Genomic DNA, 27,147 nt, shown 5'->3' on the forward strand with positions numbered 1-27,147 from the left:
GCAGATCTCCATTGTCTCACCAGGGCGCCTGGCATGCACAGTGACAACGTGATGACTAAAATGAATGACGTCGTTGTTCTCCCTTAGATTTGCCAGCATGCACTCACATGCAGGACCCTGAAGAGCCACCCTTGACACCAGAGGACCACTGGGCTTTAGATGCATCTGTGTCACACCCCCTCTCTACACCAGGCACCAGTGCAGATGCCAGGACCTGATGATGGACATTAGATCATCAGCTAGAATGTCGGTGCGCAGTGGTGATGGCATTTCACACTCACTTGAGCAACAGGCAGAGGCAGGGAGTGCCCAGGGTGCTGGCAGTTGGAGGACTGCTGGAGACCAGGACGATGCTGATTCGAAGGCAGATGATGTGTCTCTGGAGTCGTCCATTATGCAGCAGTTGCTGGATGTCCAGTGGGATATGCAGGAGGATCAGGCGGAGATCCATGAGGGTTTTCGTGCCTTGGCCTCTGTTGTGGAGGAATCCATGTGGAGCATGAGCACTGCTTTGATTCTCATGGCCAAGCGCACTGCCTCCTCCATTGAGAGAGTGCCGACTATCATGGAGAGTCAACTCCAGGGACAGAATCAGGAGTTCCTGGGGTTGCGCTCGGACCTGTGAGCCCTCACACAGCCAATGATCTCAGGAGGTCAGTGCCAACGTGGGAGATGGATGAGGCAGTATCCCAGCTAGGTGCCCATCCATCAATAGTAAGCAGGGAGGTCCAGAGCGACCTCACGTTGGCGCATGAACTGCTTGTCGTCTCTACGGGCTCCTCTCGGGGCGCTCTGGATGACGGCAGCAACTCCTCTGCCCTTCTGCCAATGACCATGGCATCTGATGAGGCTGCGATGACTGGGGGAAGGCCAGCTGTGGCACAGGCTGCTCCCTCCCCGGCGGGGCCAGCACAGGCTCCGCTGCCAGAAGATGACTGCCAAGGTCATCAAGGCCAACAGGACAGCACAGTCAGTAGGCTGCCTCCAATGCCACTGCCAGCGAGGGGTGGTGGGGGGGACAACAAGACACAGCACTTGCAAACATAAGTTTAAGGCACCGTGAGCACGTGAGGGACTGTTCACGGGTGATCCCCTGTTCTGCCATGTTTTGTTAATATGTTTACTGATGTGACCATTAACACCATATATTGTTATGTTCATTTAATGTGAGTGCCAACATGATATAAATTTTGCTTTTGTCTTAAAGCCCTGAGTATGCTTCACTTGTTTTGTAGGTGCAGGCATGCCAGTACCTCATGCTGGACATCAGTGGTCCTAAACTTTATTGCATAGGCATTGACTGGACTGTGGGTTCAAAGGAAATGGTCATTTCAAACATCCGAGATGAAGGTGGCGCCCCTGGCATAAGGTGGAAGCGGATCTTTGGCAGCCTTGCAGAAGGAGAGATGGATCAAGACATCCCTGGTGTCCCTGTCTCCCTGAAGGATCCTGAGGTCTGCCTGCACGTCCTCACCAGGCTCGTCTTCTGACTCACCACTGGATTCTTCTTCTGCGGCCCGTGGAGCTGCCTCAAGATCCTCTTCCTCCAGTGGGTCACCGCTTGCGAAAGCCAGATTGCGGAGAGCGCAGCATGCAACCACTATCAGTGACACCCGCTCTGGAGGGTATTGTAGTGTTCCTCCTGAACAGTCCAGGCATCGGAAGCACATCTTCAGAAGACCTGTGGTCCTCTCTATCACCGCCCTTGTGGAGGCATGGCTCCTATTATAATTCTGCTCTGCCTCTGTTCTTGGGTGGTGGAGAGGTGTCATAAGCCACCTTTTCAATGGATAGACCTTGTCACCCAGCAGCCATCCATCCAGCTGGGCTGGAGCAGGAGCCTTGGTACCTGTGAGTGGCTGAGGATGTAAGCATCATGGGAACTGCCAGGGTACCTTGCACAGACTTGCAGAATCTACATCTTGTGATCACAAACTATCTGGATGTTCGTCAAGTGGAAGCCCTTCCTGTTGACAAAGGCACCCGGCTGACTCACTGGTACCTTGATGGCCACATGTGTGCAGTCTATTGCACCCTGGATGCAGGAGAACCCAGCAATCGCTGCAAACCCTCTGGCTGGCCTCATCCATGTGGAAATGAGTAAATGTCATTACCTGCCTGAACAGAGCATCAGTTACCAACTTTATGCAACTAAGGACAGCTGATTGGGACACTCCACAAAGACACCTCACTGATCCCTGGAAGGAGCCAGCGGCATTGAGGTTGAGGGCCACTGTGACCTTCAGAGCGACTGGCTTGGGTTGTCCACCCACACGGAGGTGATCTCAAGCCCAAACACCTGACAAATGGCAGTCATAGTCTTCCTAGGGAGGCGGAGCCTCCATCAGCATTGCACCTCAGACATGTTGAGGTAGCTGCATCACTGTCTGTAAACCCTGGTAGCAAGATAGTGGCGTCTTCTGCGGCCCCTTCTACTTTGGACTACCTGCTGACCCTGCACCCCTTGTGCATGTGCCACTTCTGCAACAGGTCAGTCCCTTGGAAGCTTCTTAGGGACACCTGGCCTCCTCTCACTTCTGCCCCTCTCTTCTTCCCCAGACGAAGTGCCACCAGCACAATCCCCATTACCAGGGTAACAGAAGGCTGTTTGGTGCCTGGAAGGGTCTACACGAACAAAATGCTCTGGGGGCCTTGGAGACACCAATGAGTCCTGAAATGAAGCCTAGAAATGCGATGACTGAAGCTCAGAACAGAGATGAAGCTGTCAAGTTCAAATAAGCAACCAGCAGCAAACGATCTCCTAAATTCCTCACTGCTCACAATGGCAAAGCTATAGACCCTTGGATGACATTTTGTTTGAATTGGGCTGCCTGTTTTGCCCATGTGCTGAGTGCGAAATCGCACAGGCAATGTAAAATCAGGATCAATTGCCTTTTTAATGGCCTTAAGTAGCCTTTTAATTGTTGACGCGTGCGGCTCCGACAATTGTGCACGCCCGCCGACCTGAAGATTGCTCGCGTACAGGATGACATCAGGAAGCCTGCCTGACGTCATCTTGCGCTATTTCATGTCAGGCTGGGCACACAACTGCCCACGAGTCGTAAAATTCTGGCCTAGGAACCTGTGGAATGAAGAATTGATTCCACAGGAGAAAGATATAGTAACTTTCCTGTGTATTTATTAATTATCTGCCTCAAAAGTAGATAAGCTCTGTTCTCTTCTGTTCTCATTTGAACATTTATTAGGCCCAATGAGTTTTCTCTCCCTTCTCTGTTCAAGTGACCGCCTGCTATTTTGAAAACCTATTCAAAGTGGTAAAGCAGTAAACTCACTTTACCTTGGTCCAAAGTAGAGACTGTTTTATGCAGTGAGTCACAGAAATGCAATTAACAATTAGTTTGTGTGTTTCCCACTAAAAGCACAAAAATGTCATGAATTACTTCAAATATCTGTGTTGCAAAAGCAAAATGCTGCAGATGCTGGAAATCTGAAATAAAAATAACAAATGCTGGAAATACTCAGCAGGTCAAGCAGCATCTGTGGAGAGAAGCAGAGGTAACATTTCAGGTCGAGGTTCTGATGAAAAATCACTCAATTGTTTCAGTCACATTCAATCTTTAATTTTGGAAGGCATTTTATTGTTGAGTGTACAACTGAAATCTCAATTCTGTTTTTGGCCAGAAAGTTGTTTTTTTTTTCCTCTGTGAGGACTTTTAAAGTGGTAGCTTAGATAACTCTCCACCAAACAGCACTTCTATAAACTGAACTCTAATTGCCTTCTACTGTAATTCCAGGTACTTTAGACTCTGGACTCAGTGGAAATCAGAAGTGACTATACCCTATACTAACAAACACAAGCACAAGCAATCCATTGATTAAATATTGTGAACTAGCAAGGAAGTGTACTAACTACAAAATAATATGGTCATGTGTTTAAATTAATTGACAATTCTAAAGCATAACCTTTGAGTCTATGACACTGTATTGCTAAATAAAGTCATACGTACTAATATAAACATCATGTCTTGTTAATGGAACATGCATAAAAGGGCAATTTTCTTAATAAAAGATTACATGCAAAAGGTGAGCATGTTACCGTCTACTTGGAAGTCAAGAATTATTGCATGAATCCATTTAGATAAACAATCCTATATGTTTTTTAAACTTTTTTAAAAATTCTATCTAAATGTAAAAAGATTCAGTGACAGTAATGACCATTTATTAGATATTAAATACATTCATCAAACATGCAACTGAGCTATCACACCTGATACTTTATCAAGTATTCATTGATCGTGTTGAACTTCAATCCAATGTAATATTTCTGTGGGCTTTACAATTGTGTACAAATTATAGCCTTCCAAAAAAAATAAACATATAGTTAAGATTTCCCTATCTCTGCTGATCAATTTAGTTTTATTAAAATAAATATTGTCCTTTCAAGCAATATAAGAACTGTTTGTTAACTTGGACTTTCACCTATGCTTTCTGAATATTAGGACACAACTTACAGATATTACTTCTAATGTTTTACAAAATTATAAATCATAGAAAAGTATAATTTATTATCCATGTTTTGTGGTATTGTTACCAATTTTTAACATGTTGCTAATGACTGATTCTGTTTCTAAAGCTAAAAGTGAAGCTGTAAACATCACATAACTTTATCTATCAGTACCTGGAATATTGCAGAATAGGTCATGGAAATTGTTCTAAAGTGCAGAAGAGTAACAGTAATATTCCTGTGACTTATCTTACTCAGTGCCACTCCATGCGCAATCACCATTGGTAACAGGTGAAAGAGTTTCCACCAGTCTCCGAACAGTGAACAAGTTGCCTCGACACCGCCCTCTAAGTCGGACCCAATCAGCTCCTCTACCCCAGAGTCCACAGGCCTTACAACAGCTGGTGATGCAGCAACAGCACCAGCAGTTTTTGGAGAAACAGAAACAGTACCAGCAACAAATCCAACTTAAGGTAAGAGTGACAGCAAATTAATACTGAAGGTTCAGCATTTTCCCCTCTCACATTTTGAGATTCTACAATGTACAAATAAACCACACATTTCTCAATATGTATCTTACTTTTGTGGCAAGGGTTTGGATACTTTACCATAACGTTGCTGTGATACAGGAGAAATTGCAGGGTGGCATAACAAGATTTATATGTAGGTATGTTCCTGTAATAACCATGCAGTAATATGAAGCACCTTGCATTTATATAGTCTCTTCAAGATTATAAATAACATAGGCAGGAAGGAGGAATCAGTCCATCATATCTGTGCCAGCTCTTTGAAAGAGCTATCCATTTAGTCCCAGTCCCCTGCCTTTTCTCAATAGCCTTGTAATTTTTTTGGCGGGGTTGGGGGGCACGGAGACGGGTGGTGGGCCAAACCGTATCCCTAAACACTTCACAACTAATTAATTACTTTTGAAGTGTAGTTGTTGAGCTGTAGGCAAGTGCAGCAGCCAATTTGCACATTGTGAAGTTCCACACACAGGCCTGATTAATGACAGCGCAATCTGTCTTGGGTATGCATTTTGAGGGGAAAATGCTAGCCAGGATACTGGGTGAGATCTCTACTCATTGATTGCAGTGGGGTTTTTCAAATCCATCTGAATTATCAGACAGGACCTTAGTTTAATGTTCTATACAAAAGGTGGCAACCCTGGCAATATGGCATTCCTTGAGTATTGAATTGAAAGTGCCAGCCACTGTTAGGTGTTCAAGTCCTGGAGTATGGAATTGTAATTTGAGAGAGATGAGTGCCCACCCCCCCCCACACCTGTCAGCCAAGCTGGGGTATAATAGGAACACTTGGATGGTTTGGTGGATAAGTTAGAAACGTTTTAATTTTAAAAAAACACAGGAGGAACTTTGGAAAAGAATTGGGATTTGAGATAAATGACTGCCACAGAACTGATCATCTGATTTAATTATAGGTGTCAGAAATGTATTCTACAACAATCATAGACTTGAATTAAAAAAAGTTAGAGAATCCTGTTAAATACTGAAGTGGAAGTTGTGGAAAGAAACAAAATTGGCCAGAAAATGCCCGTAGTTGAATAGTTGAACAACTTCAATACATGAAGGCAATGAATGGCATGCAGAATATCATAGAACCAGAGAACCTTCAGCACAAAAGGATGTTTCTCATCTCTTGTGTTTCACTTCATGCTATCACTCCGAATCACTTTTCCCTTTCATATTTTTCTTTTCCTGCCTAATTCGCTATTAACCTTGTGATTGACTCAGCTTCAATTGCCACTTCTTGGAAATTGTTAAATTTAATGAATCTGTCCATGAAAGTAAACTTTTAATCTCCACATTGCACTTTTAAGACTGATCCCTGAGTTTATGCCCTCCTCAGTAACAATTTACTGATTAGTGTAAATTATTTTTCACTAATTTTTTGTTCATCACTGTGAACATTTCTGCTCAGTTTGCATCAATGAATATAATCTTCATATTTAGCCATGCTCTAATTTGTGATTGAGCTTGTAGCTTTGATTATGCATGTGAACGTTCGTCACAGATGCTTTCCAAGTCAAGTGAATCACCTCGGCAGCCTCCAAGTCACCCCGAGGAGACCGAAGAAGAATTGTGTGAGCAACAGGACATGCAGGAGGATCAGGCACCTCAAAGAAGCAGCAGTATCAATTCCGGAGAAAGTGAAGTAACAAATGAAAGTTTGGAACAGGATGCAATGCAGGTGAAGGATGAGCCGCCAGATAGCGAAGAGGAAGATCAGTTAGAAGATCAGAAAGAAGCTGAAGAACAACTTCGGCATTTTAATCAGGTAATTCCAATTCTTTGTTAGCTTCCATCTCGTAACTATACTGTGACAGCAGTGGTCTCAGCCAATGACTCTCAAGCTACCCGCTTGTATTTTCCATTTGTCTTTAGGTTGTTTTTTGCTGTAGTATATGAAATAAATCTTATTGTCCATGCGGGCTTGAACTTTTTAAAAGTCATCAAAGGTGACGTTCCCACTGAAAATGTCAATCTGATTTGAAGAACAGAAATATAAACTAATTTTAAAATTCATCGCATAGAATTGTTTTTTCTTGGCTCCAAAATTCTTTGTGGCTTTAATTGTTTGATAAATCTACTGAAAGGGTTGAATGAAAAACCTACTTATATTAAAAACAGCGAGTAACTGGTGCAATTTTTTCCTTGCTTGTAGGTTATTTTATTTTAAAATGGTAAGTCCCCAAGTGCAGAACATTAAGACAGTAGACTTGACTAATTAAGGATCTGTGCGATTATAAATCTTTGCAACTAGCTTTTGTTAATATATGCATCGAATAAGTATAAACTTAAAAGTAGTACTGAAGATCTGTATTTTGTTTGCCTTCTGTTGTAACTGCATGTTTTCATTTACAGTGAACTTAAGACTTATAGCACTTCTTACATATAAGTATCGCCAAAGACTGTGCGAAGAATAGGTAAAGGCTTCTTTACCTGGTAGATTTCTTAACACAGCAAAGCCAACAGCAGGCACCAAATGGAACTCAAAGGAAGGCAGTACAGCTGTGTGAGTCACAGAGTGCCTTGAGATGTTGTGAGCAACATGCCTGCCAATCCTCTTAATGGGATACAGTGACACAGGGAGTATAAAAAGAAGGAAGACAATTTTTTTTAGATTACAATAAAATTACTTGCACAAAAAGAGAAACATGCAATTTTTAAAATTTTATTTAGAATATGGAAAGGCTTTATAAATATCCTTTAGCTTCGCAAAATGTAGTTCACTTGAGAATGTTATAGAAAATAATAATTTCCACCATTTAAAAAAAACACGAATTGAGACCTTACCTTGCTTAAATATACAAGGACTTCCTAACATTATAAGGCTAACAGTGTCAGTAGCTTCAGGATTGGAACAAAAACAATCCAGGGTTAAATCTAATTAAGGTTTATTATTGGTGCCATTGAATAATAATATTATGTAATGAATTCATGTTCCTCAGTGTAGTGTCCTAGGCCCAGCCATCTTTAGCTGCTTCATCAATGACCTTCCTTCCATCACAAGGTCAGAAGTGGGGATGTTCGCTGATGATTGCACAATGTTCAGCACCATTCGCAACTCCTCAAATACTAAAGCAGTCCATGTCCAAATGCAGCAATATCCAGGCTTGGGCTGACGAGTGGCAAGTAACATTTGCGCCACACAAGTGCCAGGCAATGACCATCTCCAACAAGAGAGAATCTAGCCATTGCTCCTTGACATTCAATGGCATTACCATTGCTGTATACCACACTATCAACATCTTGGTGGTTACCATTGACCAGAAACTGAACTGGACTAGCCATTTAAATACTGTAGCTGCAAGAGCAGGTCAGAGGCTAGGAATCCTGCGGTGAGTAGCTCGCCTCCTGATTCCCCAAAGCCTGTCCACCATCTACAAGGCACAAGTCAGGAGTGTGATGGAATGTTGCCTGGATGAGTGCAGCTCCAGCAACACTCGAGAAACTTGACACCATCCAGGACAAAGCAGCCCTCTTGATTGGCACCCCATCCATGAACATTCACTCCATCTACCAGCGACGAACAGTGGCAGCAGTGTGTACCATCTACAAGGTGCACTGCAGGAGCTCATCAAGGCTCTTCAGACAGCACCTTCCAAACTCACGACCACACAGAAGGACAAGGGCAGCAGACACATGGGAACACCACCACCTCGAAGTTTCCCTCCAAGCCATTCACCATCCTGACTTGGAAATATATCGCCGTTCCTTCACTATCACTGAGTCAAAATCTTGGAACTCCCTCCCTAGCAGCACTGTGGGTGTACCTACACCACATGGACAGCAGCAGTTCAAGAAGGCAGCTCATCACCACCTTCTCAAAGAGCAACTGGGGATGGGCAATCAATGCTGGCCTAGCCAGCAAAGCCCACATCCCATGAATAAATGAAAAAAAAAATATAAAGCACATTTAAATTCTCAAACTATTGTGAAAGATGTCAGCAAGATCAAATCCCTTTTCAGGTAGTCATTAAATGGTGCTATTTACTCTTTCAGTGCCCCGACCCATGTATTGCCTGTAACGGGCCTTGATCCATCCATTGACCCAAACTTTGCAAATTATTATAGCATGGTAACATCTTTCAGTCCAGCAGGCCCGTATTGGCATTTATGCACCACACAAACCTCCACCCACCCTTGTTCATCTAACCCCATCAATTTATCCTTCTATTCCTTTCTCCTTCGTGCTTATCTAGATTACCTTTGAATGCATCAATGTTATTTCCCTCAACTACAATCCATACTAGCGAGTTCAATATTCTCACCACTCATCTAGAGTAATTCATAGATTACAAAAGTGATTACACTTCAAAAGTACTTCATTAGCTGCAAAGCATTTTGAGACATCTGGTGGTCAGAATTGTTACAGTGCAAAAGGAGGCCATTCAGCCCATTGTGTCTGCACCAGCTCTCTGAATGAGCAATTCACTTGGTGCCATTCTCCTGCCTTTTCCTAACCCTGCACATTCTTTATTTTCAGATAACAGTCTAATTCCCTTTTGAATGCTTCAATTGAAGCTGCCTCTACCACGTTCTCAGGCAGTGCATTCCAGACCTTAAACACTCGATGCATGAAAAAGTTTTTCCTCATATTTCTTTTGCTTCTTTTCCAATTACTTAAACCTGTGCCCTCTCATTCTTGATCCTTTTTGTGAGTGGGAACAGTTTCTCCCTATCTACTCTGTCCAGACTCCTCATGGCTTTGAATACCTCTATCGAGTCTCCTCTCAGTTTTCTTCAAGGAAAACAGACCCAACTTCTCCAATCTATCTTCATTACTGAAGTTCCTCACCCTTGGAACCATTCTCATGAATCTTTTCTGCACTCTCTCCAAAGCCTTCACATCTTCCTAATCTGCAGAGCCCAGAACTGGACACAGCTGAGCTACAATATAAATGCAAGCCTTTTTCTTAAAGAAGTTTCTTCTGAATTCCCTATTGGATTATTTAGTAACTTACATTTATGGCTCCCAGTTCTGGTCTCGCTGCAAGTGGAAACAGATTCTTTACGTTTACCCTATTAAACCCTTTCATAATCTCTATTATAGAAAAGAGAGCTCCAGCCTGTTCTTCTTTACTGATGAATATAACCCTTTCAGTTCTGGTATCATTCCAGTAAATCTTTCATGCACCTCCTCCGGTGTCTCAACATGATAAATTTTGAGTTGGAAATGTCTGTTGGTGAGTTGGAAATGTTTGATTTGAAACCATTTTGAGAGAGACTTTGTAAAACACAGACTAAAAGTGTGATTTAAACATACAACATAGATAGCTATCCAATTTTTATCACTGAACCTTCCACATTCCAACCCACTGAAATGGATACACCATGTCTGCAAAGACCCATCAAGGACAATGACCTCAGGAGAACATGAGTGAGCCACATATCTTGTGTTCATTAGTAAAGCATCCCGTTAGTAAGGTATCAAAGCAATCACCTGGGATATTCAACAGAGGGTTCTCAGACTTGAACTCATCAAGCTACTATGGGAATACACTAAACCCAGTCACTTGAACAATGGGACACTGGCTCAGAGAGAGGATTCCCAGACATGAAGTGATAAAGTTACAAGGGGAACACACTAGTCACGATGATGTTTGAATCACTGGGTGATGGTCATGTGACAGGCCCACCCTTTGTGTGTTTAAACTTCTGCTTTCTCTGCAGTAAGAGAACAAGCAGCTAAGATGCTGATGAGAGATGACTCGAGTGGGATCCCTGCTTCTCTCCAACCCACCTTGCAAGCTTCAAACCCCGTTTGCTGACCCTGACCATCCACAGACGTCCCTGCTACAGACAGAGGCTTATTAAAAGAATTTAATCTCCAGAACAGCTGAATGAGCCATTTGCATCTTTAAACCGGAAGCATCGGGACCACAGAAGGAAAATCGCAAGACCACCGAATTCAGCCTGAAGCCAGCTGAATCACCAAACTACAGAATGTATACCTCTTTTATTTCTCTGGACTGCAAACTGACAAATCTATCCTTCCCCACTCTATAATCTATAAGTGTGCGTGTGTGAACTTCGAGTGTGTGTGTTCGAATGTGTTATTTAGATTGGTTTAAGTATAATAAAGCTTACCTCCTTTTTTGTTAAACTCAAGAAAACCTTGGTTCTTTTATGATCACAGTGTAAGCAATGAATTGGCAAGTGTATCATTTTTTAAAAAGAAAACCTGTTGTGGTCAAATGAGGAGAAGGAAAAGAGTAGAGCTATTTGATCCCTCCTCACCTGATCGTGACACTCAATTATGTGACATAAGTAGGATTCTTGGAGTTGATGTGATGATATCACTGGACAACATCAGTAACTACCATTGATTTTGATATCGCAGCACATAATAAACCAAACAGAGCTCAAGCAGATATGGCACAATGCGTTCTACAATTGTTTTTGTGCAGGATGCAAACTAGTTTACGCTTTGATTTTTTTTTTGTGAAAGTGTTTTTGTTTTTTCTTACCATGTCTGGTTGCATGGTATACCTTTAAGTTTTATATTTTATTACAACATATATAATCATTTAATGGGAAGTTAACTAAGATATGAGAGAAAAAGGAATAGTAGGATATGTTGGTAAAGTGAAATGAAGTAGTCAGGGAAGCTCATGTGGAGCATAAAGACCAGTTAGGTCTAAGAGCCCATTTCTGTACTGTATAATTCTATACGTCACTCAAGCCTCTTGACTGAGAAGGTTACTGATTCAAACCCCTCTCCAGCACTTGAACTTAAAATTTCAGCTGACTTTTCAGTGCAACACTTAAGGCATGTTTCATTGTTGGAAGCTGTTAGTTTTTTTTAATGAATGAAACCTTTAAACAAAGGTTTTTAAAGAAGCAGGGGAGGTTTTCCTGATGTCCTGGCCAAGAATTCTTACGCAGCAACAGCGTAACAGATTAACTAATCATTCACTTCATCGTAGTTTGTGGGAAGATGCTGCATGCAAATTACCTGCTACATTTGCCTACAGATAATTGATTACCTTTCAAAAGTAATTAGCTGTCAAGAGTATTATAACATTCTGAGGATGTGAAATGTAGTGGATAAATGCAGGTTCTCTATTTCAGCCTCTCTGCATCTTGCACTGTCCACAGTGAGGAGGTGAGATTAGAGACCTCTTTGTAAAATATTTAATATATTTTCATGGATATGTGTGTCACTGCCAAGGCCAGCATTTGTTGCCCATCCCTATCTGCTTGGGTCAGTACTAAGGTATTGCAACCACTTCAAGGTATGTTGAGTAGCCCTGGATGACTAGTTTGTGTGATTTTTTTTTCCCTCTCTGGGCACAAATGTACATACACCCCGTATTAGCACTGGTGAGTTTAGGTGCTCTTGATGTAGTCAAGTGCAAGTCAGCATTCTGTAGCAAGTTACATTAGAATTCTAGCACAGTACACTGTTAATGCCACTGCATTTAGGAACTCCATGTGCATTGCTATTTTACTCTAACATGTTCCAGATGCACATGCAAAATTGTAGATGTTGAGTGCTATAAAATGTTAGTGTAAATGTACTGTATTTGAGGTGAAATTGGGTTAGAGAAGCTTATGTTTAAATTAAAGAAAGTACTGACCTTTTTGGTTATTTTGCTCTTAATTATGCAAATAAATTCAATAAAATAATATTAGAAGGCATAATTTCAGAGCAAACATTCGATGCAAAGGAAGGATTGGAGATTTGATTAAGCTGGATACCAGAATTCCAGGGGTAGTTGAATTTACAGTTGCTTTTAAAAGATGAAGAGAATCGGATCCAAACATTATATTTGAGTTTTAAATGAAGTATCACATGCATTTTTTGATATTTTTGAAATAGCTACGCTTGGGAAAGGTTCACAAGCAATGGAAGCAGCAAAACATAATTTATTTTTTAAAAATACAATTGAGACTAGCATACAAACTGTAGACTTGTCAGTTTACTATCAGTTGTAGGGAAAACCTGGAAAAGCACAGCTCAATAACAAATCATTAGTTCAGATTCAGGTAGAAGAGGTCATGTTTAATTAATTTGCAGGAGATTTTCAATAATATTACTATCATGGGAAAGAAGTGAATGTTGTAGTGTATCAAGTGACACTTGACACCGGAGATGGTTAAGGGTCCAAACAAGCGAAAGACTTTATTCTACCAGTATGTATATGAGGATACAGCTCAGGAGAGACTGTTCAACGAACGAAGTTTGCTTTACATATTTATACACTTTACAATTGTGCTTGTTACTCAGGTATCCAGTCTGTCACATCACCACAAACAGTACTAGACAATTACAGTATCAATGCTTTATTAGAAAACTAGACTAGCCTCTGGTTGAAATAAATGCTTCCTTTGTAAAGCTGAGCAAACTCCTACTGCGTCCCCATTACAGTGACCCTGTCCCTTGTGAATGCAAACAGGTTCCCATTCGCAACAGTTATCTCTCTCTAACGCTGCACAAGTTTCTACTTTACATACATTATCATGGTTATGTCTCTTTGTGTAGCTAAACTTCTCAAGTCTCCTCTCTGGGTCTTGAGCAGATTCTGAATTAAGCTTGAATTAAATATGTTTTTAACCCTTTGAATGGCTCAACCTTGTGTCAGCCTTACACTAAGCTCCCAGCCTGCTATGTACCTATATAACCTTCCACTTACCTGTCTAGTTGTCTAATTACTTTCTGTACTTATGTATCCCTACAATGTTGAATACTAACATTTTCAAAAGTTGTTGACAGAGTTTCACATCAAAGTGAGAAAAAAATAGAAAATTGGTTTGAAAATCTAGGGTAACCATGAATGGAAATTTTTGAACAGGGCAGGATATGTTATGAATGAAGTACGTTGGGGATTGGTCCTCAGACCCTAAAGTTAGTTGCATCACTGGATCAGGGCATTGAAAGTAAGGTATAAATACGAGTCTGAAGTATTGGCAACCAACTGCAGCCAGCTGTGCCAAGTTGGTGATCCATCATGGCCTCCTCCTGAGGACTGACCATCACAGAATCCCAGTCTCCAGCCAATTTGATTCACTCCATGTGTTTTCAAGAAATGGCTTAGCGTACTGGATACAGTAAAAGGCTATGTCCCCCAGCAATATCTCGGCTGTGGTGCTGAAGCTCTATGCCCCAGAAGTAGCTGCACCTCAAGCCAAGCTGTTTCAGTAAGCTGCAACACTGCCATCTACCTGATAAAGTGGAACATTGCAAAGGAATATCCTGTCCACAAAAATCAGGGCCGGGATTTCCCCCCGTCGCGGGGGGGATGTTGAAGAGTGGGCGCGCAGAGGCGTGCCTCCAATCGGCATCCCCGATTGGGGGCGCGCTGCCATTTTACATGGGAGGGCCAATTAAGGCCCGCACAACGTGACGTCCGCACGGAAGCACTATGCGTTCCCTGTGCGGGCCGGGGGGGATTCCCTAAACCCGAAAGTGCGCTCTTTCACGCATGCGCACAAAAGAGCACACTCATCTCCCCGAGGCTAAGTGCTGCCTCAGGGAGATCGGCTCTACTGTGAAAAATATTAAAAATAGAAAAATAAATTCCCTGACGTCCCCTCATGTGACACTGTCACACGAGTTAGGACATGTCCATAACTTCTAAAAACACTAATTAAATTTTTAAAAACCTACATAAAACCTCATCCCGCCCATGGATGAGGTTTCATGCTTTTTCTAATGCCCGCCCGCCAACCTTAAGGTTGGACGGGCAGGACCATTAATTACTTAAGTGACTCTGTCAATGGCCTCAATTGGCCATTGACAGGTTAGTGGGCGGACAGCTGATTTTGTTGAGCCCCCGCCTACCTGAAAACGGGGCGCGGTGACGTCAGGAGTTCCGTCCGACGTCACCACGCATCATTTTATGTGTTGGCGAGCGGGCCCCGCCCCCTGCTCGCCGACGGGAAAATCCTGGCCCAGGATAAATTCAAGCTGATCAATTACCACACCATCAGCCTACTCTCATTCATAAACAAATTGATGGAATGTGTTGTCAGCTGTACTATCAAGCAGTACTTTCCCACCAACAACATGATTACTGAAGTTCATTTTAGGTTCCGCCAGGATATCGCTGCTGCAGACTTCATTGCAACCTTAATCTAAACATGGACAAAAGAGCTAAATTCCAGAGGTGATGTGAGAGTGACTGCCCTTGATATCGAGGCAGCATTTGACTAAATGTGGCATCGAGCAGCCATAGTAAAATTGAAGTCAATAGGCATCGGTGCAGGGTAGCTCTCCACTGGCTGGAGTCACACCTAACACAAAGGAAAATGGGTGTGATTGTTGGAGGCCAATCATCTCAGCTTCAAGACATTGCTGCAGGAGTTCCTCAGGACAGTATTCTTGGCCCAACCATCTTCAGCTGCTTCATCAAAGCTCTTTCCTCCATCATAAAGGCAAAAGTGGGATCGTTCACTGATGATTGCACAGTGTTCAGTTCCATTCACAATTCCTCAGCTATTACAGTCCATGCCTGTACGCAGTAAGATCTGGACAATATCCAGGCTTGGGCTGCTGATAAGTGACATGCAGCATTCCTAGCACACAAGCACCAGGGACTGGTCATCTCCAACAAGCGAAAGGCATCTTCCTTTGACATTACTGTTTTTGAATTCCTCACCATCAACAACCTGGGAGTGGTGGGGAGTGGGTGGGGGTGGTTTGACTTTGACCAGAAGCTTACCTGGACCAACCACATGCATACTGTGGCTGCTAGAACAGGTCAGAAACTGAATATTCTGTGGTGAGTAACTCAATTCCTGACACCTTTTAAGCCTATTCACTACCCATAATTTTTTTTAAAGAAGCAGAACAGAAACTCCGGTAACAGATTGGAAAATGGCAAATTGAGGTAATGAGGGTGGAACTAAAGATAAACTGGGAGAAAACATTGAAAAAAAGAAACTGAAAAACAGTGGGAAATCTTTAAAGGGTAATCAGTAGATTACAAGAAAAATGTATTCCACTAAAAGCCAAAAATAAGCAGGCTACTTATGGGACATCATAGATGAATAAATAATGAAAGGAAAAATTGAACCAAAAGAAAGACATACAAAAAATAATTGAATATTAGAGGATAAAAGGGATTATAAAGGACATTTGAAAACTTGCAGGGTAGGCAGTTAAATGGCAAGTGAACTTAGATAAATGTGATGTGATATATTTTGATAGGAAACATAAACATCACCTATACATTAGAAAATAAGAAACTGAATGGGGTAGAAGAGTAAAGGGATCTAGGGATACTGATAAACACATCATTATAGCAATACTGTGAGGCAGTAAAGCAATTAAAATGCTGACAACGCACTGGAATCTATTTCTCAGTATAGAATTCAAAAGCAATGAAGTTACATTATAATTGTGTAGGACCCTGGTCAGTTTGTACTTAAAAGCACTGTGCACAATGCTGGTTTACATACTGAACGTGCAGAGAAATACTGGAGAAAGTTTAAAGAAGATTTACAAGAATGATACTGCAAATGAGATATTGCAGCTATCAAGAAAAATTGAACAGTTGGGCATTTTTTTCTTTAAAGAGAACACTTGGAGGACACCTAATGAAGGTCTTCAAATTATGAATAGATTGGACAGAGTAGCTATGGAGAGAATGTTTTCACTTGTGGGAGAATCTAAAACTAGAACTATAAATTCAAGATGGATACTGTGCTAATAAGTCCAATAGGCGAATAAGAAGAAATTCCTTTACTCTGAAAATGGCTAGAGTGTGGAACTTGCTACCACAAAGGCAAAGAGCTTACTTGCTTTTAAAAGGAAACTGAAAGACTCATGAGACAAATGGGAATATGATTTGCTGAGTCTGAAAAGAGATAGATGGAATGGGAGAAGAGTCATGTAGAATATAAACAGCATGAATTAGTTGGTCCGGTTGGCCTGTTACTGTGCTTTCTATGTCTATGTTTAAGCCACTATGTATGTTTGGTATATGTATTCCATGCCTATGTCTAAGTCACTAGTTAGAACTCATCAGAAGTCGACTTGATGTTATTGCCCCTCCTTCCCCTTCCTGATTGTCATGGATGTTCTAACTGAGCAACTGAGACAGGAAGTGCCATGGTCAATAACGTTTGAGATGACATTGAGCTATGTGATGGGATGATGAGAACATGACTGAATATCTGGAGAACTTTAGAAAAGCACTGGAAGACAGGGGTATGAAGAATAGTAAACCAAGGACCCAATATATGGGCTGGTGGTTTGACCCTAGGGAAGAGGAGAGTGAAGGTGTAAAGATTTTAGGTGAAGACTTGGAGAAAGTGAATAATTTCAAGTACTTGGGGTCAGTGGTGGTAGAAGATGCAAGTATACAAATAGAAATTAAGCAATGGATGAGCTCTGGTTGGAGTAATGAGAAGACATGCAGTGGAGTGTTATGTGATAGAAAAGTATCATAGAAACTGAAAGGAAGATTCTACAAGACCGTTGTGAGACTGGCCTTCTTATATAGCACATAAACTTGGGCAGCATCAAGAAATCAAGAAGGGAGAAACAATGAATGGATACTAATGAGATGATGGTGATTAGATGGATATGTGGAGTGACAAGAAAGGGCAAAATCAGGAACCAGTACATGAGGGGGTCAGTGAAGATTATGGAAGTATTGAATAAAGTAGCCTAGAAGAGATTGAAATGGTATGGCTTTCTGTTGGGGAGAGAGAGAGAAAATGTGGTGACACAAGTGATGGAGTGCCAGGAAGAAGAAGAGGAAGGCCAAAGAACAGATGGAAAGATGCAGTGGTCAGAGATTTAAATGCAGTGAGATTAGAAGAGGAATGGGTGACTTACAGGAGGAGGTGGAGAAGGGGGATCAGCCAGAATTGTGGCAACCATAAAATGGGAGAATCAGAAGAAATTATTATTGCCCTTAAGCAATGCAATATAACAATCATATCAAGAATATAATATAAAAGAAGTTGGTATTAACTTTCTTTTAGAACTTATGAGTAAATACAATTATCTAATTTGATGCTAAGTCAAATAGACCAGAAGGACCCAGATTTCTGGTCTGTGCTGAATTATAGAATCTTAGAATGGTTACAGCACATGAGAAGGCCATTTGATCCATCGTGTCTATGCCAACTCACTGCAAGAGCAACTCGCCTAGTGCCACTCCCCAACCTTTTCCCCTGTAGCCCTGCAAATTTTTCCTGTCCAGTTCCTTTTGAAGGCCACGATTGAAACTGTGTTTGACCCCAGCACCCTCTGTCTAGGAAGGATGAAATTAGCCAAGGTTCCCACTCTTACTTGATATATATGATAAATTATGTATGGATGTAGTTTGAGATCAGGTCAGGTCAAATGTGATGCCCTCAGCACTCATTGCTCAGGCCCATTAATGAGGACTATTAATTTCGTACCAGAGAACTGCCAATACCCACGATGTTTACCATTCCAGTAATCAATGTCTTACAGATAATAGGGCAGAATATTGACCAAAAAAGGATGATTTTTCTTTTAGTACAGGAGAAAACTTCAAGGCAACCTAATAGATTGTTTTGCTATTGTGAGGGTGGTCAAGGTGCATTCTCATGAAGCTTTCAAAAACAGATGAACGTAGTTTAAAAATAAGTAGTTCCAGAATTCAGAGTGATTTCACATGAAAGGTAGATATACCAGGGAAGGCCATTTAATCAAATAAAAAATAAGTTGAAGGGACAATGAAATGTGCTTCTAGAGGAAGTGCAAATACTGTACAGAGATGGGGTGCAAAATGGGGGGGTTGATATCAGTTAAAAAGATTAGACTTGTTTGGGTAAATGACCTTCTGCAATTTCAAAAGTGGATAATTTTCATGTTGCTCTTCATTTCTGTGGGATAAAATGCAGCTGGCTTTGTAAAACTGAAACTAAATTTTAAAAGGAATCTTAAAACTTGAATTAGTTTAAATTAATTCATTTAAAATTACATTTTAGAAATATGTTTGGAAAAGTTCACAGGCAAGGTCGGATCCTGAACCAACCAGTTCTGAATGTTCTGTTTTAAAAATGCCATGGTGGCCTTCTGAGAAAATTCACAGCACAGCAGTTGCTCCAGCCTGCAAGCTGAATTTACGGAGTGCCAGTCTTGTATGCTAAAACCTAAATCCAAGGAGCAGCATTTGTCAGAATCCACGCTTAGACTCAGTTGAGTGGTGAGATTTACTGTGTCTTGGACAAGTAATCGAAGCAGATTATGGCGGATAAAAACTCCCTTTGTGGTTTGGCATCACCAATGCTAAAGTTTTGTCCTGTAGTCCAGTTAAGTCCCAGAGTGATTCTGAAGCAAAGTGGAATAAATGTATCCTCCAAAAAAAAAATCACTTGAGTTAACTTTGGAGTTAGGTTGGTTCCTGATTCCAGATTGACACAACTTTAGTGTCAGTGCAAAGCAAAGGTCCCTTATACTACCACAGACATAAGTCACCATCAGTTAGTTGAAAATCCTGATAACAAGCAGAGATGGCAGTGACTGTAAAAAGTCCACAGCCCAGATTTTTCTAGGGCTTTGGCCAAGAAAGCATGGAGGGAGGATATGGCAGACATTTTTTTTTTAATCTTTCCTTTTGAGTTGGGGAGAAGGTAAACTGGGGTTACAATTCATTATGGAGAAAAAGAAAAAGTATTAATATTCTGGAAATTCTGTCCCTAATTTCATTTCTGTTATAGCCATGCAGTTTTTCCATAGGTTTTTTAAATATGTGGTATTTTAGTTCTATTGCGAGAATTGTCAACCACTTTGCTTTAAATATCTTCAATGTTATAGAATGGGAGTTTGTGTGAAATAGGTTCAGTTGTTAATGGTTTATCAGTTTTACATTAATTGCTGCTATTTGATTAATATTGGAACGTCAGCTGTTCATTTTATTTTAACTTTGCTTATTTCCCTGAATGATGCCCATTCATGGATCTGACCTGAGTAAACATGTAATGTGTTGTATTTTTGCTATATGTTGAAACTGCATAATGCTTATTTTGAAACTAATTGGTCATAACTGAGAAAATTAAACTTTAAGGCCTGAATTTTTTCTCCCAAGTTGGGAGTGCGGAGTCCGGAAAATTCCTGGCTGCATAAACCCAATTCGGGCAAAAGTGTCCCAAATGGTCTAATTTTTATTTCTTGGCGGGGGGGTGGGGGGGGGGGCGTGTTAATGGCAGTCGGGCTCGTCACCCCTGGAAACAGTTCGGAGGCAGGAAGCGGTCTGTATGAAAAGCCCGCCTCATTGTTCTGGGACTTGGTCCGAGCTGTAAAAAAAAATACAAAAAACAGCCCTCCAATCCTCACCTCTGCTTCCCCACCCACATTTCCCATGCCCCATCCATGCCATGTCATGCCCCCACCCACCACCCCATGAAGCTTCATACCTTACATGCTAACCTATGCTCCTCTACCCACCTACATGGCCTTTTGTAACCCTTGTGTCAACTTATGTCACTCTACCTACCCCCATGGCCCTTTCTAGTCCTTATGCCAACCTGTGCCCTTCTATCCAACCTCCATGGCCCTTTATAGCCCTATGGCAACTTAGGCCCATATCATGCCCCCACCCTTTGTCCTAACACTCTCCATGCCAATTCACCCAGCATCCACCATGGGCAGACCTCTGGACCCATGCTGGGATGAAAGAAAATAAAGTTGTGTCTATTGCAGATTTCATTTTTATTAAGAAGAACTCTCATTCATAAAACCTCAGTCACTGCATTTACATTCATATAGTTGTTTGGTAGTACAGAACTTGAGTATTGCTGATAAAAGAGACATGCTATCAAAGTTTTCTGTCTTGCACTCATCAGGACAGCCCTCAAGATAAACTAGCAGTAAAAGGAAGAACAATTTATACTGCATGAGAGTGCTGTTTGGTTGGCAAGTGGACTCTGGTGGAGTTGTTGCCAAGGAGAGTGCAGCAGAGAACAGCTAAGTGCCAAGCTTTTTTTCAAATTTAAACCAGGCATATTGACTCTGGTCAAGGGATTGCCATGGGGAATGAATCAGGGAATGACAGGCCCTCAAGCTTTTGTTTAGTTGGAAAAGGTGCAATGCATGGACATGCTCCTTCTGTCTGCAAAGGACACCGCCCTCTGTGTGAATATATATTGCTTCTAGCATGCATAAGTGAGCCACACTGCGAGCCCAACTAATAATCTGATTACCCTGGAAGGGTAAGGTGTCTCAAAAACTGGAGCAACAGGTGAAGCTAGCATTTGCACGCTGTTGCTATGCAGCAGCAACACGAATAGTATTCTCCACTAACAGGATGCTGCCATCAACTCAAAAAGATGTTCTGTCTCTCACACAAATAAGTAATGTGGTATATGAATTTCAGTACCAGTGTGATGCCAGGTATGTAGGCCACACGTCCCAACGACTGGTGGATCATATCAAACAGCACTTCCCTTCAGCTGTTCGCAACAGGCAAAGTACTCAACCAGCCCATGCTTGCAAAACTCAAAAATATAGTGTCCAGCATTAGATGTGATTCTGTGATTGGATAACACTTTCTAAACAATACTGATTGTGCTAAGAATTATGCTGACGACCAATTTAAGATTATCAGTCAGGCTTACAGTGTGGCTCACTTACACAAACTAGAAGCTACACATATTCACACACAGGGCCCTGTCCTTTGCAGACAGAAGGAGCAGCTCCACGCATTATGCCTTTTCCAACTAAGCAAAAAATTTGGGAGACAGCCATTCCCTGATTCATTCCCTATGGCAATTCTTTGACCAATCAGAGTCAACCTGCCTGGTTTAATTTTGAACAAAAGCTTGGCAGTTAACAGTTCTCAGCTACATTCTCAATGGCAACACCTCAACAATTCAGAGTCCACTTGCCAATCAATCAACATTCTTCTCATGCCATATAAATTGTTGTTCCCTTTACTGTTGGTTTATCTTGCGAGCTTCTTGATGATTGCAAGAAGTGTCGATAGCATGCCTCTTTTCTCAGCCATACATTTACACTCCTTCAACTGTGTAATCCCTTATCAAAACAAACATTTCATTCAAGTGCTTAATCCCTTACAAAAACATGCATTTGCATTCATAACTCAACATCAAAGACTTTATAACCACTTGGAAGTATCAATAAAAATGTGAACTGACAGGCACCCCACTGTGACAGTGATAGGTTGTGAAATCAGTCAAGTGGCACAAATCCTATAATAGGAACCCTCAGGCTTATGTCAACAGAGTGAAATTGCAAGCGCTTTTTAAAAAGTGCAGCAATGTTTTTTTTCAAACATTTAAATGCCAGGAAATTTAAATGCCTTGACAGCGTGACGGTTTCCTTGACAGCTTGACAGTTCCAATCAACTTGACAATTCCAATAAATTTATCCACTTTTTAAGCACATTTATGTCTACTTTTAACACTGCCAAAGGGCACCTGACCTCTCCCAAAGGGCACCTAACTTGACCCAAAGGGGCATCTATCCAAAAGGATACCCTAACTCTCCAAACGGGGAACCGTACCTCTTCAAAGAACTTGGGCAGCTTTAGACCTTCTCCTGCAAGGCCTAAAGCCCACAAGTTGTGTTTTGGACATCCCAGTTTCGAAAATTGGATGTTCTTGAAGGCAGCTGCACTTTCACATGTGCAACTACCTCCATGAACAATGGATATGCAAGCTACAACCAATGAACACCCTCCCCTCCACACCCCCACCACGTCGAAAATTGTGGGTTTGGGGGTTACACTTCCGGAATCGGGTCTCCAGCATCATTTTGGTTAAGCGGGAGATCCTCTCCGTCTTTACAAAAATTCAAGCCTAAAATGCTTAACTCTGATATGGCTATATAGCTAAATGCTTTTCAGCACATTTATAATTTAAAAGGAAAAGTGTATGCTTGCTGTTAATTTCATTCTTTGTCATCAACCTTACAAGGTGTTTCTTATGTGGAGTGTGAAGCAGTGGTCCTCAGCCAAGGCGTTGAAGCTGAGGCAAAAAGGTAGAAGCACCTAGTGTGAGAGTCCGGAGAGGCCACCTGCTTACGTTGGGAGATAATAAGGAATAGTCTCCTTATTGAACTTCACTAATATAAATGTAAAGTTGAGGTGTATTTTTCATCAAGTTAACCCAATAAACTCTATTTACTGCTTCACAGTGAAAGGCAGGGGACACTGTGAACACAAAACACAGTCAACATATTACTGACGTGCTGCTTTGTTTTGTGTGATTTCTGCATTTGAGGTAATGTTTACATTCGCAAACCAATGGAAGAAAATTTGCAATGACCATTACAGTTTATTGTTATGCATTTCTGATTATGCCTGCAATCTTTTTGGGAGGTGATCTAATTTTTGAAAATAAAATTGTATCGCACACATATAAAAAGCAGCATCGTCACTGGGAACTGAATGAAGTCCACTTCTATTTAAAGTAGGAATCTCTGGAGATATAATGCTGGACTGATGTCTGTTTAGTGAAGCAATATTTTGTCATGTTTTGGAACCATAAAATACCTGTTTTAGAACAAATTGGTCATGCCTGGAAGAAAAACCCTTATTCAGGCCGTGGTTCTCCGTATTCTTTCCCAACTTTAGCAACAGACCTCTCCACTCCCTGACTCGCTGCTTCAGCTCTGCTGCCCATCTGCTGGGCCTACCTCAGCTTCAGTTCCTAGGCCTTGGCTGGGACCTGCTGCTCTTGCAGTTCATGTAACATTTTGGAACCATTGCTGACAAGGAATGAAACACCAGCAAGCATATACTTCTATTTTTAGAGTATAAATATATTGAAAAGGATTTAATTCTGAAACTCATTATCTAAATTTAGAACATTTAAATCATCTGGCGGAGACTGTGTCACATTCAGTAGTAGTGGGTCACAGAGGTACATAGAACTTCTTACCAAGGATGTGGAGCACTTCATGAAATATTTGGGAGTTGATTTTTTTTCTTTAGATAAAGGTTATTATCAAACATATCTTATGGTGTCATCCACTTTCAACATCTCAATATTCCCACAAATGTATATATAAGCTCTTGCATACGAAATATGCATCTAGGCATGCTATGCCTAAAGGTGTGTATACTGATTTTTGAGTTTAGCCTTGGAGCTATAGCAAGAAGTTACAATGTTGTAGCTTAGAAAAATGTTTTGAAGATTGGCAGTTTGCTGTAAAATATCATGTAAGTTTTTGTGTGGGGTTTTTATGCACCAAACAAAGAAGCTAGATATCATGGCCATCTTTCGTTCCACAAAAAAAAAATGTTGGTTGTTTGCCATTAATTAACTAGAAGCAGCTTTCTTTGCAGCACTATGCCTAAACATGGGGATGTTTTAAATTTCACTGAGAAGGGACAAATAAGTATTTTTACTTGCTTCACTAATAATTAGATCACTTATTGAGATTGTACATAATTTTAAAATAAATTGTGAAATAACATTCTACTAATATTTTTCAAAACTGTTAGAAAAAACAATGCAAGTTTCTGGATTGAAGTAAGAGCTCCAGTTAACAAATACTGATCTGAGGCCCTTAATGCTGGTCCAGTTAGTGTGTTCATAATAACAAAGGTGCCAGTGGGGCCAACTGACTACGCTGTGATTTTGCTACCATGATATCAAACTGAGATTTATATGAAGGTTTTACTACTAGAATCCCTTCAAAGCTGATAACTAAATTTCTTCTTAAATGCAATTCACTGGTTCCAATGCAGATACATTCATGTGGATTTGTTTCCTAGAGAGCAATGAGCCTTGTAATTTTGAAGGATAAGATGCAAGTACTGAAGATAAGCAAATGTACATGCCTCCCACTAGTTTTGATTTGCAGCAGAAAAATTATTGTTGACAAAGGAGATTTAAATTTATTTTAAAATCCTGCTCTTGCAGATAGGAGAGCATTTTTTATTCCACACACTTCTCCAGTTAAGAAAGTGATTAGCAATCTGCTATCAGGTCTTGTTGACTCATTGTTTAAACTGATGGAAGGCATCCAGGTGCGTTAGATGCTATTTTCCCCAGAGAGAACCCTGTGGTTCACTTAGCACCCCAATCTCTGATATCGCAGTCACGATTTGAAAATTTGTAATGCAGAAGAAATTGCAACATGAACCTGCATTTGACCTTTCTTAATTCTACATCTGGAGTAGTGTGTTCAGTTCACAGGCTGCACCTCAGGAAGAGGATGTATTGGTGTTGGAGTGGGTGCAGCGCAGCATGATACCGAGGCTAAAAGGGTTAATTTGTGAGGACATGTTACATAGACTATGATTGTATTCCTTGAGCATAGAAGACTAAGGGATGATCTAATCGAGGTGTTGAAAATGATTAAAGAATTTTATAGTGCAGATAGAGAAGCTATTTTCTTTAGTCAGGAAGTCCAGAACAAGGGAGCATAATTTTAAAATGGAAAAAGGTTGCTCAGGTGATGTCAGGATGCTGTTCACACAAAGGGTTGTGGGAATCTGGAACTCACCCCCAAAAAAGCTGGTCAGGTCAATTGGGAATTTCAAAAGTAAGATTGATAGATATTTCTTGCGTAAGGGTATTAAGGAATATGGAACCTATGCAGGTAAATTTGAGATGCAGATCAACCATAATTGAATGGTGGAACATTCCTGTTCCAATGAGTCTTTAAGTTTGCTCTGCACACATAATAAGAAATAGATTATGTGACGTCTTTAACCCCAAATCAATTATTTTGCTTTGTTCTGTGGGTAATTGTGTTCCTCTGAAAGTGAGAATGTGATCGCGGAACCTGAATGTGACGGTGGGGTCGGGGGGTTGGGGCCAGGGCCGGGTGGGGGGTGCGATGCAGGGAGGTCGGCATTCATTCACACTGTGCATTTACACCCAGCAAAAGAGGGTTGTCCAAATTCATTTCAGCTATAATGCTTGGAGCCAGCAGCAAGTGGAGAATTTCATTAAGTCCTTCTGGCCTGGAGTAGAGCCTAAATTCCAGAATTGAAAGAACTTTGTTCTAAATGGCTGTAGTCATTTATGTATTTAATAAAAAGCTGTTGCTGTGCTATGAGCTGTAGTTGAGATTGTTTATTCTTGACTTTAAAGTAATTGCGATTTTCATTAAGTTGTACTCACAAGTAGAATGTATTATTTTTACTATACTAGATGCATGTGTTTGACGTGCAAGAAAATGTGCCAATAAAAGTTAATGGAAACTGATAATATTCCATGCATCTTTAAATTTAATGTCAAAAAAGTTACATTTATTTAATAGGCGAGAAGATAGCTTTCTCACATAATACACTTTGGGTGGAATTCCCTTTTGTGCAGAATGGCTGTCACTGCCTTTTTCTTCTATGTTGGTATGCGGCTCTAAGCAGTTTATGGGAAACAGATGCTTTTTGTTTTATTCTTTGCTGCCTGACATTGTCCTGTTGGCAATATTAAAAATATTTTCAAAGCTAACTTAAATTATAGTGTCTCCTAAGTAAATATATTGGATAAATACACTGGGGAATTTTAAGATGTCTGTCATTGACTTTTGGCATTCTTCAAAAGACTTGGCCACAAGCTCAATTTTTTTTCATAACATATTGTGAAAGGCAACTGATTTTTTTTTTTTCAAATGATGTTGTGGCCTCCAACCTCTTCGTACAAAGGATGTAGTATATACAACAAATGTCTTCCTTCAGAAACTGCGAATCATCTTTTCAGACTTCCTGTTTCTGACAGCAGCTAAAAAGGTTTATGATAAATGTCATTTGCTGATTTGCTTTAGGCAAATTCTGTGTGTTATAATGTTGCTCAATGGGTCTTTTTGCAGTAATTAGACTCAAGGCAGTCTGTTTCAGAAAGGGATGAATTCTAGGAAGAAAGGTCAAGGTTAGCAATCTTTCTAAACCACAGATCTCTAAGAAAAATATAAAACTTCCTATAGGTAGCAGTCAGGATAATATCTCCTTTGATTTTGGTAAGTATGTTAACTGCTATTTTATAGTGAAATACAGGGGGTTATAAAAACCTCTTGCTGTGTAAAGTGCAGCCATCTCTTGCATAATAATTCTTCATATTTATACCTTTCATCTAAGGCAAGCTCTAAGTCTCAGCATAATCATCTACAAAGGTTCTAAGTAGAGGCATGATGCTTGAGCTAAGAGAGGAAGACAAAACCAAGACAGATCAATGCATGTTACTTCTCCTACTTGCCAATTTTTAGTGTTGTAGACAGAAGCCTAAAAGTACGCTTTCTCCCTGTCCTTTTAGCAGATT

At 40.9% G+C, this 27,147-nt stretch overlaps 1 protein-coding gene across 14 annotated transcripts in view; it reads left to right on the forward strand.

The window, feature by feature from the left end:
* hdac5 (histone deacetylase 5) overlaps window positions 1–27,147 on the forward strand; it is a 357,484-nt gene that overhangs the window by 237,998 nt on the left and 92,339 nt on the right. For 10 of the 14 annotated variants that reach the window (XM_078529648.1, XM_078529650.1, XM_078529647.1 and 7 more), the window contains 2 exons: window positions 4,724–4,938; window positions 6,497–6,760. In XM_078529648.1, coding sequence (XP_078385774.1) covers window positions 4,724–4,938; window positions 6,497–6,760 — 479 coding nt within the window. Of the gene's footprint in view, window positions 1–4,723; window positions 4,939–6,496; window positions 6,761–7,147; window positions 7,564–10,659; window positions 11,093–27,147 lie in introns of those variants that run through there. The other 4 variants (XM_078529659.1, XM_078529658.1, XM_078529656.1 and 1 more) reach the window with 3 other exon arrangements.

Source organism: Cetorhinus maximus, chromosome 25 (genome assembly GCF_964194155.1).
Source record: "Cetorhinus maximus chromosome 25, sCetMax3.hap1.1, whole genome shotgun sequence".
NCBI lineage: Eukaryota > Metazoa > Chordata > Chondrichthyes > Lamniformes > Cetorhinidae > Cetorhinus > Cetorhinus maximus.